The sequence below is a fragment of the Miscanthus floridulus genome, chromosome 10 (assembly GCF_019320115.1).
Source record: "Miscanthus floridulus cultivar M001 chromosome 10, ASM1932011v1, whole genome shotgun sequence".
Taxonomy (NCBI): Eukaryota; Viridiplantae; Streptophyta; class Magnoliopsida; order Poales; family Poaceae; genus Miscanthus; species Miscanthus floridulus.
In genome coordinates this window covers 15,982,352-15,995,789 of record NC_089589.1, presented here as the reverse complement: position 1 = coordinate 15,995,789, position 13,438 = coordinate 15,982,352, and the positions used below count along the sequence as shown (strand labels likewise).

General features: G+C 43.1%; 2 protein-coding genes across 4 annotated transcripts; both read left to right on the top strand.

Annotated features, from left to right (window-relative positions):
• The first annotated feature begins 730 nt into the window (after positions 1 to 730).
• LOC136487807 (uncharacterized) lies at positions 731 to 1,561 on the top strand. Its single transcript, XM_066484917.1, has one exon. The coding sequence runs from the start codon at positions 883 to 885 to the stop codon at positions 1,249 to 1,251; it is 369 nt and encodes a 122-aa protein (XP_066341014.1). The 5' UTR covers positions 731 to 882; the 3' UTR covers positions 1,252 to 1,561.
• Positions 1,562 to 3,748: 2,187 nt separating this feature from the next.
• Positions 3,749 to 12,402, top strand: LOC136486293 (probable LRR receptor-like serine/threonine-protein kinase At3g47570). 3 transcript variants are annotated; one of them, XM_066483162.1, is made up of 5 exons: positions 3,749 to 3,864; positions 7,161 to 7,348; positions 8,330 to 8,752; positions 8,889 to 11,590; positions 11,695 to 12,402. In XM_066483162.1, exons 4-5 carry the CDS (start codon positions 8,902 to 8,904, stop codon positions 12,054 to 12,056), a joined length of 3,051 nt encoding a protein of 1,016 aa, XP_066339259.1. In that variant the 5' UTR covers positions 3,749 to 3,864; positions 7,161 to 7,348; positions 8,330 to 8,752; positions 8,889 to 8,901; the 3' UTR covers positions 12,057 to 12,402. The 3 variants fall into 3 exon arrangements, with proteins under 3 accessions (XP_066339259.1, XP_066339261.1, XP_066339260.1); XM_066483164.1 differs by having other exon boundaries at positions 7,161 to 8,633; positions 8,705 to 8,752; XM_066483163.1 differs by having other exon boundaries at positions 3,775 to 3,864; positions 7,164 to 8,752.
• The last annotated feature ends 1,036 nt before the right edge of the window (positions 12,403 to 13,438 follow it).

The following is a 13,438-nucleotide window of genomic DNA, read 5'->3' as shown; positions in this document are numbered from 1 at the left end:
GTTTTCAAGTGTTTTCAGGTGTTTTCGCAAGTGTTTCGTACGCTTGTTTCAAGTGTTGCATCAGGATGTTTCAAAAGTAAATCTGATGTTGCACATGGGATGCGCGTGGGAAGCGGCTGGCGGCGTGGGTGACGTTCGGGGTGGCACGAGCGTCGTCCGGGGCGGCGCGGGTCTGCTGCTGCAGCGCTCGTGCTCGCTTACGAGCCTGACGTGCTAGGGGCGCTCGCTTGCTCGCTGCGCGGCACCGTCCGGACACGTCCGGACGCTAGCAAGTCTGCTTTTAAATACATGACAACATATAGGGAAATAAGTAGTTAGTTACTTAGTTAGACCTCATGCATTTACAAACTGATGAGGGAATACATTTCTCTAGCAGAAAGCTGTAGCAACTATGTGTAATTTCTGCGAGTTTTCATAATAGACAATTATTAGTGTGTGTGTGAACTGTACCTAGTGCACTGGGCACACGCGCCACAATATTTTACTGATCGACCTGACACAAAGCATGTCAAACCAAGTCAAGAACAGCAAGGAACAAAAGGGTAGGTTGGGCTCTCTCATTTCTTGCGAGAGTGGCTAGCTAGTCATCATAGCTAGCTTTATCATACACGAAGCAACTTCCATTGGTCGGCCGATGGCATTCATGGAATAAGCACTCAGATGTTGGGTCCAATTCATAGAGCACTTCCTTTATAAATACAACAATCCACTACTGCATCCAACCCCCTCACGCACTCAGATACACCACCATTCACCACTACCACACACAATTGTGAAATTTGTGATCTTGTTCCAACTCCAACAACAGAGCTTCAGAACTCTACCACAATTCTAGTTCTAGGCTTCTAGCTCATTTGCAGCTAACTTCGATCAGCCATCATCATGGGAAACTGCCTGGTGATTCAAGACAGGAAGGAGATCAAGATCATGAGCATCGTGGACGGCGGCGAAGTCCTCAAGATGCCATCCCCGGGGATGCGCAGCTTGAAGGTTCCGGCCGAAGCCGCCCTCTGCGAGCCCCTGTCGGCGGCGGCTGCTGCCGGCGTCGACCCTGCTGGCACCGCCGTCAGGGTGAAGCTGGTGATCAGCAAGCAGGAGCTCAAGAAGATGCTCGACAAGGAGGGCATGTCGCTGGACGACATGGTGTCTCTCATGCGCAAGGAGGCGAGTGACCGAGAACAGGAGGAGGAGTTCTGCTGCGGAGGGTGGCGACCCGCGCTGGAGAGCATACCGGAAGGCAGCGATCTCTAGCACGTACGTACTGCCTGCCATCGTCGTTCATCGTTCAGATGTCTTGTGAAAGATATACATAGAGAGAGTTATGCGCAAGATACTTTTTGGAATAAGCGTAAGCAAAACATATGTATGCTGGGTATATATAGCATATATACACATGTAGATTATTATATATACATAGAGAGAGATATAGTATAGATATAGATGGTAGGAGTTTTGAGATAGGGATTCTCTTCATCTTTTCTTGTTGGCTACATGCTTGTAAAGAGGAGGTAAAGATGATCCTGGAAATCAAGTAAGGTTTTATATGGTAGTACTATACTATGCGTCCTCATCAGTGATTCAGTCATCACAGGTATGATATCAAGGGATTCACATGTTTCCTTTTTTTTTTGAAAATTACACAATATGTATTTGCTCTTTATTAATTGTCAGCTTCCTATCTATAGGATGGCAATAGTTTTCTTTTAGTAGAAAGAATGATTAAGTTTATAAGGAAATCAGACCCGAAAACCATATATCTAGCTAGGACCACACTTCTACAAACAACTTCAGTACAATGATCAACATATACGTGTGTGTATATATATATATATATATATATATATATATATATATATATATCTAATAATAAGACGGTTCTAGGTTTACCCTTGTTATCTTGTTGTTGTTGTTGTTTCTATTAAATGTTGTTGTAATCTCTCTCTCTCTCCCTCTTTCATGTACTCTTTGACCTTCAAGGATCGACCCCCTGCTTTAGGTGCTTTGCACCCTTCCACCCATCGGTTTGCCGGGATCTGTGGAAAAATGGAATTCAGGTAGGGATTGGTTTGATCCCTCCTGTAGTTGACCTAAAAAATAATAATAAGACAGTTTTTTAGAGAGAAACTGGTGAAACTTTCACATGACTATAATTTTGCAAGAATAACCCATGGAAAGAGAAGTACATCTATAACAACAACTCAACGGGAGGAACAACTATGTTGGGAGTTTTGGGTCTGGCAAACCTATGCCCTGGAACAATACTAACACACCAACTAAAACAACTACAAAGACAAAGCCACAATTATAGGGGCACCAAGCCAAACTAAAACAACTTTGACAACCCATCGACAACCGCAACCAGAGCCTCGGAAACATGTCTAGAAGATGGAGGCGAGATCATGCACCATCACTACTATAGAAACTATTTTAGAGACATGTTCCTTTTAGTCCAGAGATGGCTCTATCAAGAGCGCGCAATCTCTAAAATGGTTTCTGAGCTCGCCCACCTCTAGAAATCTATTTTTAAATTCCGTTTAGACTTGAAATGCCCTCTATTTTTAGTTTCAGCCCGCTTTTAGAAATCAATTCGTCTCTAGAAATTGATATTTTTAGAGACACACAAGTACAAGTGGGCAAAGCAGACGCCTCTACAGACCCATTCTAGCTACCTCTCAAAAAGCTTCCTATAGTATTGCATGTCATTGTTGCCTACTTACGTAATATCCAAATTTTTTTAGATTACACACTACAACGTAGATGCTCACAAAGCATGCACACTCACCCCTATAAATGTACGTATGCAAACTCTACCCCTATAAGCATCTGCGAAGATTGGAACGACAAATTCTCAAGATGAGATTGATGAACGAAATACCCAAATAATATAGCAACAGCTCCTATTTCCCTAGTACACCACAGTCCCAAGCACCGCATGCAAGCCAAACTAGATAGGGTTCTAAGTTCTTCGGTATATTATTGTGTAAGTGTGGTTTTACATATTAACATACAGATGGAAGTTAGCATGAACCATGAATTAAGTCTGAAGAATTCACATGGTTTTACCGCTTAGCTACTAATACACAGTTCCTTCCTCGTACTCCTAGCTTTTAGTTGCTTTCAGCATGGAAATGGACGCATGTCACTTTCGATTTTGGATGGTGCAAAATCTGCCTAAACAACCAAGGTCTGTCATGTCGGCATCTGCATGCCAAGATCAACATGCTATGATGTTCTCAAAGATCGAACCGACCGGCGGATTCATGATAAACTAGCAACATCGGAGTGACTTTCAATACTGAAGATATTTCACCAAGTTTGTGCTTACCCGTCCTTCACCAAAATCTGGGTAATATGATCGATCACCACCCACGAGGATGTAGCTAGCCCATCACAATGTCCACTCGATCGTATCAGTGAAAGAGACTCTGCAATCATTTTGTGTTTGGTGGTGCCTCTAGCCTAGCTGGACGAAATATCTGCCTGAGCTCAAATCAATGAGAAAAGTGGCAACAATTTTGAATTCAAATGTCAAATATCTGCTAGAAGAGTGAAAATGGATGAAAAATTGGGCCGAAAAGAGCACACGACTGGAGGCCCTATTGTGAAACTACATCCAGTGAGATCATGGCCATCGGCCCACAGGCCAATACTAGGCCCTAAAAGGTAGAATGGGCCTGACCAAGTCTCGCCCCGCATACGTACGTACGCTTCGGCCAACCGAGGTGCTCATACCAACTCATGCGGGCGCGGCGCGGCGCGGCGGATGGCTACTGCGCGGCGGCGGCGTCGGCGGAGGCGGAGGGCTCGGCCGGGTACTGGAAGGGCGGCGGACCGATGCTGCCTCCACCGCCGGGAGCGAAGGAGGTCGGCGCCCCACGCCTCTTGCCCTTTTATTAATTTGAGAGAATTCATTTTCCTCCTTGCAATTGCGCTTGCACATTTGTGATTACCATTGCCCGACTAATTCAGTTGTCACTTTGGTTCTCTGTACTGTACCTACACCTTTCAAATGCCGCCATGACACCATTCAGATTTTAGACTCCTACTATGACAAAAAAAAAAGAGAGGATCAAATCAAATTTAGTGCGACTTTCTGCGACTCGCAGGTACCAACTAAAATTTGCATTTGCATGAAGTTATGGGCAGCAACAGATGGGGAATTAAAAGACCAGAGCTGATAAGTTGAACAGAGGAACCAAACTCGATCTCTGAGACTAACGTTTATTCCGCTCTTGCATCAGTTGTCGTATCATCATCTACCAACACCAAAGTGGAAACGAAATCGCCACATAATTTCGAGCATTTGCTCAGTGACATAACTTTCAGTTAGTTCTTGTACATACATGGGTCTTAAAATAGGGATTATCAGTCCAACATGTGATGTGGTTGCAAGCTTGATTTCAATATCGCATCTAATCATCATGACAGATGATGTGCTCACAGAAAAAAAATAGTAAAATAAATAAACCTATGTGTATGGACTTCTATTTTATAGCATGCCCAAAGATTACAAAGGATATTCAGCAGATTTTTTAGAAAAAAAAACAGGGCCTAACTGCATGGTAGGATAACATCTGACAAGGAATCATGGTAGGATAACACTTATACCAATTGTATCTCCTTTGTGAACATCTGTGAAATCACACAATACTGGTGTTGTTAACTAGATTGAATATGTTAACCCTTATATATTTTCACTACGGTAAACTACATCGGTTGCGAAGGGTGACCCCTAGTCCATGTATGACTTTATTAGGAACAATGTTTTTTTTGGCGCTAGGCGTTTTCAAGGCGGTGACCCCTCGCCTAGCGCCTAGGCGTGCCTAGGCGCGCCTAGGCGTTTTCTAGGCGTTTTTCCCTTTTTGTATTTCAGCATATATATAGCTGAATAAATTATATAAATAATTAAATAGCATCAACCAGATAGCAGATGTTAGTACATCACAGATGCAGATAATAGATGCTAGATACAGAGCAAGAACAGCAGGCATTCAGGCATATTATATAGCATCAACCAGATCTCCAAAGGTAGTAGGTAAACAACAGCAGCACACAGGCACACCGCACACAGCAGAACAGCACAGGCGTACAGAGCAGGAAGATGGAAGGGAGCAGTCGAGCAGAGGAGAGAGGAGCAGGGGGTGGGCAGACCTCACCTTGGGCTTGTGGAAGGCGGCGACGAGGACCTCTGGACTCAGTGACTCCCTCCCCTGGTGGGCTCGAGGAGGAGCTTTGGACTCGCCTCCACCCTTCCCTGCAACGAGCCTCGGCGGGACACCGGACTCGCCGGTGCTATGGGTGGCGGCCGGCAGGAGAGATGAAGACCGGCGGCGGACAGCAGTGAGGATCTCCTTCTCCTATTCTCCTCTCTCTCTCTATGTCTCTGTCTCTCTCTAATCCTTTCTATAGGCACCGGCGCTCTGCTCTTTTCCTTCCCGCGCAGCCGCTTTCTTTCCCGCGCTGTCGCCCGCTCTCGCACGTGCGCGCTCCCGCCCGCGAAAACAGAGTCCCGCGCCCGTGCGCTCCCGCCCAGCCGTCGCCTCGTCCGCCTACTCGCCGCCCAGGCGTCGCGGAACGCCGCGGAGGCGCGCGGACCGCCTAGATGTACGCCTACCCCCGTAGGCGCCGCGGTAGGCCTCCTCCCAGCGCCTAGTCGCGCCTAGGCGACCGTGGAATCTCGCCTTGCCGAACATTGATTAGGAACCCACGGTGAAATTTCTGAGGTGCACTTTTGAAGAATCAGGATTTGCGGTCACACAAGAATGGACCGAGTTCGGAACGATGATATACGTGATCGCCTAGAGGTAGCACCAATTGAAGAAAAGCTTGTCCAACATCGGTTGAGGTGGTTTGATCATGTCCAAAGGAGACCTCCAGAGGCACCAGTGCATTGTGGAGTCCTAAACCAAGCTAATAATATGAGAGGCAGAGGAAGACCGAAATTGATATGGGGGGAGGCAATAAAAAGAGATTTGAAAGCTTGGGATATACCAAGAGATCTATGTTTGAATACGAGTACTTGGAAAGCAGCTATTGAAGTACCTGAACCGTGACTTGGGGCTCTTGGTGGGTTTTAACTCTAGCCTACCCCTACTTGCTTGGGACTGAAAGGCTATGTTGTTGTTGTTGTTGTTGTTGGAGATATGAGATATAAATGTTGTACGTATTTTCTACAAACCTAGTCAAAATTGAGAAAGTTTGACCTACACGCATCCCATAACGACTTCTATTATGCCAAATTTTTATCTTCTCCTTTGTGCACATCTGCTGTGGAATCGCACAGCAGTGGAGTTGTTGTATGCTTTCATTACTGTAAACTAAGTATACCTCAGTTGAATAAATGTGACTAGTCCTTTTCCAAAAAAAAAGAAAGTAATATGACCAATAGCTCAGGGGTGACTTTAGGAACCCACTGTGACGTTTCTGATTGACACTTTTGAAGAATCATTCAAGGCATAAGTGTTGCTTTCAATTGCTGTTTAATTATTTGTGTGTGTGTGAAGATGTTGAACCATATACGGATTATTTAACCACGGCACAACACGTCAATGAATAGACTTAACAAAGGACTTAAGATTTTAATAGACTTATTTGGACAGCAATATTATTGGATTGGTGTGGGATTAGGTTCTGTTTGACAAAGCCATGGATGTTGACTCATTAACAGGGGACAGTGAGCGACCAAATCAAAATCAGGAATCAAAAGGCTATATTGGTGTTGCCTGTGCCAGTTGGCCTGGTCATTACTTTAATTTCTTGCTGCATGCATAATTGGGCACTGAAATGAATATTGGAGAATTGATTTATTAGGTAGTAAATCAAATTGATTTATTAGACTTAACACTGGACTTAGGAATTTAATATGTTAGTTCAAGCAATTTGCATATGGATATTATTTGATGATTGGTGTGAGATTGGGTTTTGTTTTTGACATGCCATGGGAAGGAAGACAAATCTCTAGGCCTCCTTAGAAGCTGAAACTATACTGTCATATCAAACAAGAAGATGCAAGTGAGAAAGACAGCAATTAAAAACAGAAACGATTAAGACTGCCTACCCTGCAACTCCAAGTCTCCAAGCTACTTTGTTGTCCTGGGCTAGCTCTTGATTGCCATAGATCTCTGACCAGCCAATTTGATGTTTTTGTGTTCTGAATGCAGCAGCCAGGTTTTTGTTGGATGAAAAGAAGCCAAGGTGCTAGTTAATCTACAACAAGTAGAGAAGGAGCTGAGTGTGTGCCTCACAAGATGTAAGAAACTAGTAGTTTTGGTCACTCAAGGCAGGATCCTTCTCTTCTTGGCTATGGCTTCCATGGCGCCAGCACCAACTCTGCTCCTGCAAACTTCTTGTAAGAACACATCTCTCTCTTTCCATTTTCCATCTCTTTCTCATCTTTTGGCGACCAAGACTTGTGCAAATGCATAACTAAAGATGCAAATTGTGCATGAGTTGCTCAGTTTTAAATTCCAAACGATTTCTTTGGGTATTACCTTCTGTTATATTTGCGCCCCCCCCCTCAAGTTGGGAATCATATGGATTCTTTTCTGGTTTCTGTTCCTATATTTGTATGGAGATCGGACTACTTATTTCCTGGAATTTTAATTTACATTTTAGTTAAATATTCGAATTATATTAGTCTAGACCGTTGGATGATCCTATCAAGTTATGGTGTAGATCTTTCACCTTTTAATTAGTTGCATTTGATATGAAACATTTTGTTTAATATAGATTGTTGGATGATCATAGAATCCAGCAATGTATGTTTTTTCTCATTTTCTGTGGTAATTTCTCTCTTGAGAATGAATGTGGTGGCTTCTTTTAACACTATGGTATTAACATAATAATAGATTTACTAAAAAGAAACCAAACAGTAGCGACCTAAAACTAAGCAGAACTAAATCATTTACCGAACTATAATAAATGATATATAATTTTTTTTTTTAAAATGAAGTTGCTAAAACAAACCTAAATATTTTACTAATCTGATCTAACCTAAACTTTTTAGTGTTGGATGTTGAAAATAATCCTGTGTGTCTAAGTGCATGCTAGTGTCTAGGTTCATAGCATTTACTTAGCTAAATTTCAGCATAAGTAATAATAGGCTGATTAGTTGGGTAATTTTCTGCATTTATTAGGAGGCTGTCACAGCCTAATTTGTAGCTCACGTTGGCTATATTAGAAGAGGAGAAAACAAGAAAAGGCTAAGTCATTCCAGCCACCAAACCACTTGTGTACGTGTGTGTTCTTGTGTGTTACTGTTCCAGTGGGCACGCAGACCATACTACCTTGAGGAAGACTCATTCATTCCTTTTCACGTTTTCTTTGCCAGCACTGAGTGTAACAAAAAATCTAACTCAGGCCAGTGACCAGCCTGTAATCTGGACTCAAAAGTCTGGCCAAAGTCCACAGCTTTAAGTTTGCTGTGTAATGTTTCAGCAAACTTGAAAGAGATGCCCAACATGAGAAAATGTCAATAAAGCATGACAGGTGAAACCTGTTGATATAATGACCTTCCACACTTGTTTAAACGAATTGAATTGTTCAACTCGTGTCCAGTATATATAAGAGAAGGCCCGGTTCTTCTCTGTTGCTCCCAGTTCTCAGATCGAGGTGCCCTGTGTGGCTGTGTGGTGGTATGCTTCTTTGTCTCTTCTCTCGAGTATCTGCGTATCAAACACTTCATTTTGGCTTATTTTGATCTCAGCTGTTACAAAGCTTTCTTTTTGAGCCAGGACTCAGGCGTCATGAGCAGGTACTTAGTACACTTCAAATCTTTGCTTTTGTTTTATGTCTTAATTTCTCTCTTTTATGAGCTCTATTCTTGGTTTTGCTTTGTGCAAAAGTGAGCCTAGCTAGTATGTGATTTATTGATGTTCTTCTTTATGTAGATAACAAAAGACTATGGCTATGGCTGTTAAAGAACACATGAAATTAGCCATGCTCATACCGTGGGCCACAATAGTGTTGCTATTTTCCTGTGGAGCTGGAACCATTAACTGCATGACCCACGATGGGAACGACACAGATTTCCTTTCTCTCTTTGATTTCAAGCGCACAATCAGGAATGATCCAAAAGGGGCATTGAGCTCATGGAACAGCACCGTCCACTTTTGCAGCTGGGAGGGCGTGGCGTGTAGCCGAACACGTCTGGAGCGCGTAGTGGCGCTGAATCTGTCTGGGCAGGCTTTGGATGGTCACATTTCTCCTTCCCTAGGAAACCTGTCATACCTTGCTTCTCTTGATCTCTCCATGAACATGTTCTCTGGCCACATACCTCATCATCTCGGCTATCTGCACAAGCTCAAGCTTCTTGACCTGAGTTCCAACTCATTACAGGGAAACATTCCGGATGCAGTCACAAATTGTTCCAGTTTGCAGAAGTTATACCTTCATGAAAACTTGCTCGTGGGAGAGATTCCCAAGAAAATTGCCCTCCTCTCCAACCTATTAGATTTGCGGCTTTACTCTAACAATATCTCAGGGGCCATTCCACCTGACCTAGGTAACATCACAACCTTACAGTACGTCATTCTTCAAGCTAACCAGCTCCATGGAAGCATTCCAGAGGAGCTTGGCAAGTTATCGAATATGACAGACTTGTTGCTTGGTGGAAATATGCTGTCAGGTAGAATCCCAGAAGCACTCTTTAACCTCTCTTTGGTACAACAAATTGCCATGCCACTGAATTTGCTACATGGTCCATTGCCACCTAAAATCGGAGACTTCCTCCCTAAACTCCAACACCTTTACTTGAGTGCCAACATGCTGGGAGGTCACATCCTGGATTCACTAGGCAACGCATCAGAGCTGCAGTCAATAGACTTGGGATTTAACTATGGCTTTACAGGCAAAATCCCTCCTTCTCTTGGTAAACTTCGGAATCTCAGAACACTAGGTCTCCATCATAACAATCTTACAGCAAATGATAGCCAAAACTGGGAATTTCTAGATGCATTGACCAACTGCAGTCTTCTAGAGCTGCTTACACTCAACGGAAATCAGCTGCAGGGAGTACTTCCAAATTCCGTTGGTAACCTGTCCTCTAATCTTGACAACCTCATGTTTGCAGAAAACATGCTATACGGTTTAGTCCCGTCAAGCATAGGAAACCTTCATAAGCTAACTAAATTAGACCTAGTGGACAACAATTTTACAGGTCCCATTGATGGATGGATTGGAAATATGGTTAATTTACAAGGTTTATACCTTGCATGGAACAACTTCAATGGGCACATTCCAGACTCCATTGGTAATTTTTCAAATCTGTTACATCTGAATCTAGCAGCTAACCAATTCTATGGTCCCATACCGTCAAGTCTAGGAAAACTTCCACAGCTCTTACTTGTAGACCTCGGTTTCAACAATCTTCAAGGCAATATACCAAAAGATCTCATTGCAGCTACAGTTGTTCAGTGTTCATTATATCACAACAATCTGGAAGGCCAAATACCCTATATTGGTAATCTTCAACAGCTCAACTATCTGGATCTTTCATCCAACAAGCTTAGCGGAGAAATTCCATCTTCTCTTGGCACTTGTCAGCAATTGCAAACTGTCAAAATGGACGTGAACTTTCTCTCTGGAAGCATCCCTGCATTTTTTGGCCATCTGGGTAGTTTGACCATGCTCAACCTTTCTCACAACAATTTCTCAGGCTCTATCCCAATTTCTCTAAGCAAACTACGGCTTCTTACACAATTAGATCTGTCCCACAATCATCTTGATGGTGAAGTGCCAGCAGAAGGGGTATTCAAAAACACTACAGCCATCTCACTTGAAGGCAATTGGCGGCTTTGTGGAGGTGTACTAGAACTGCATATGCCTCCATGCCCCAACCCTACGCAGAAAACAATTGGATGGCGACACTATTTTGTAAGAATAGCAATCCCCATAATAGGCATCGTGTCCCTCACATTGCTCATATATTTTATCATCTCAAGGAAGAAGGTGCCAAGAGCACTGTTGTCACCATCTTTTTCTGGTGAGCAATTTCCTAAAGTTTCTTACAAGGATCTTGCTCAAGCCACAGAGAACTTCGCAGAGTGTAATTTGGTTGGCAGGGGAAGCCATGGTTTAGTGTACAAAGGGAGGCTAATAACTCCAGAACCCATGGTTGTTGCTGTGAAGGTTTTCGACCTTGCCATGGAAGGGACTGATAGGAGTTTTATATCAGAATGCCAAGCTCTAAGAAATATCCGTCACCGAAACCTCGTTCCAATTCTAACCGCATGCTCAACTATCGATAACATGGGAAACGATTTCAAAGCTCTAGTCTACAGGTTCATGCCCAATGGTAGTTTGGATACTTGGTTGCACCCACCTGGCTATGGAAACCTGGATCTGTCACAAAGATTGAAAATAATTGTTGATATAGCTGATGCACTACAGTATATACATCATGATTGTGAGACTCCCATTATTCACTGCGACTTGAAGCCCAGCAATATTCTTCTTGATGATGATATGGCTGCTCATTTAGCGGACTTTGGCATCGCAAGATTCTACCTCAAAACCAAATCACAGGCAGTGGGAGATTCGAGAGAAACTGGCACAATAAATGTGAAGGGAACAATTGGGTACATTGCTCCAGGTAACAAAAGGACATAAAGCTGTAACTTTTTTTTATGTGATAACAATATACACACGCACTATGTCATACTGATCTGTGCCTTTTTTTCTTCTAATGATGTTCAGAGTATGCCGGAGGTAGTTACCTATCAACTTGTGGAGACGTGTACAGCTTTGGGGTAGTCCTGATGGAGATGTTGACGGGGAAAAGGCCAACTGATCCTCTCTTCTGCAATGGACTCAGCATCATCAGCTTCTGCAAGACAAGTTTTCCTGATCAAATACTTGGCATAGTCGATGCTCATCTCCTAGAAGAATACAAGGAGTGTGCAGCGTATCCAGAAGACGAAAGCAGAGTCCTCTGGTGTTTGGTGGCCCTGGTGAAAGTGGCTCTTTCCTGCACTTGCGAGGCCCCTGGTGATCGAATGAACATGAGGGAAGCAGCTGCGGAATTACACGAAATCGAGGGTGTTTGGTTTATGGAATGAAGTTGTTCGTCATTATCTCACTATTTTTTTAAAAGGATCTGGAGGGTTTGGGATCCCTACTATGGTTACTATGTTAGATAAGAAAGAAAGAAAGGTGTACAATATAAGGGATTCTAGGAGATATAAAATTGTTTTGCATCAAATATTTGTATACATTTGGTAGTCATTATGGCCCCGTTCGCGTGCCCTTAAACCCGGCTTTGATCCGTTTATTTTTTTATTCGGAACAATGTTTTTCTCTCACAAATTCCTCCAGCATTCCTCCAAACCATCCAGATTCCTCCAGAATTCAGACAAGTGAACATGCCCTATATTGTTACTCGTCATTTATTGATCAATCACCATTAATCATGTTGATAATAGTATCTTATTAGGAAATATACATGACAGAAAGGGTAGGTCTCAAGAATTTGCATGTGATTTTACGGCTTAGCTACTATATAGGATTTTTTTAATTTTAACACTTTTTTAAAACTAATTTTAAATCTAACACTGTTGTTTTTTTTAAACTAACACTTTTGGTCGCGCTTATTGCCCTGGCGCGGCTAAATGCCTGTGTCGCGCCATGCATGGTGGCGCAACAGCGGGCTGACGTGGCGACGACCGGAATCGTGACCGGTGACGTGGCAGGGCTTTGCCGCGCCACCGATCTTGGCGTGGCAGTGCCGCGCCCTGATCCGTGGCGCGGCAGAGCCGAATAAAACCCCCGCCACGGCTCGCGTCCGCCAGTGCCCGAGCAGCCGCCTCCCTCCCTTCCCTTCCATTCCCCGGTCGCCTTCCTCTATCCTCGTCCTCGTTAAGGTAATGACGCACATTTTATTTTTGTTTGAATGGTGGATATGATATTATGAATGAGAGTTACGGTTAGGAGGAAAATTATGTTTGGGAACTATGGGCTACGGTTTGAAGGAAGATATTAGTTTGATTTTGTCAATGTTAAGGTTAATTATTTAGTTAGAAGTATGTTTACCATGTATATTTTTGTTGCTATAAGTGTTGGTTATATTATTTTAGTTGCATTGCAAATGATTATATTTTACATTAATTTACGTTGTTTTGATTGATGTTTAATTTAAACCGTTTTATTAGATGAAAGACATGTTTCGGGAGCAGTTATGACGAAAACGGGGTCGTCCTAGAGAATTGTACCCCGACGAGTCTAGCAAAGATGCCCCCGTTCTCCCTGAACTCCCTGTCCCTAACTGTGACTGTGGTCGTCCGGCCGACGTGTTTTAATCGAGACATCTGGACACAATGGCTCGTTACTTCTACACGTGCAGTCGTTTTAATGTAAGTAATTGTTTCCGTATATTTTTCTTCTTCGTTTGTATTACTAGGTTACTAATATTTTGTTGAATTTTTGTTGTGTAGGCGCATGAGAG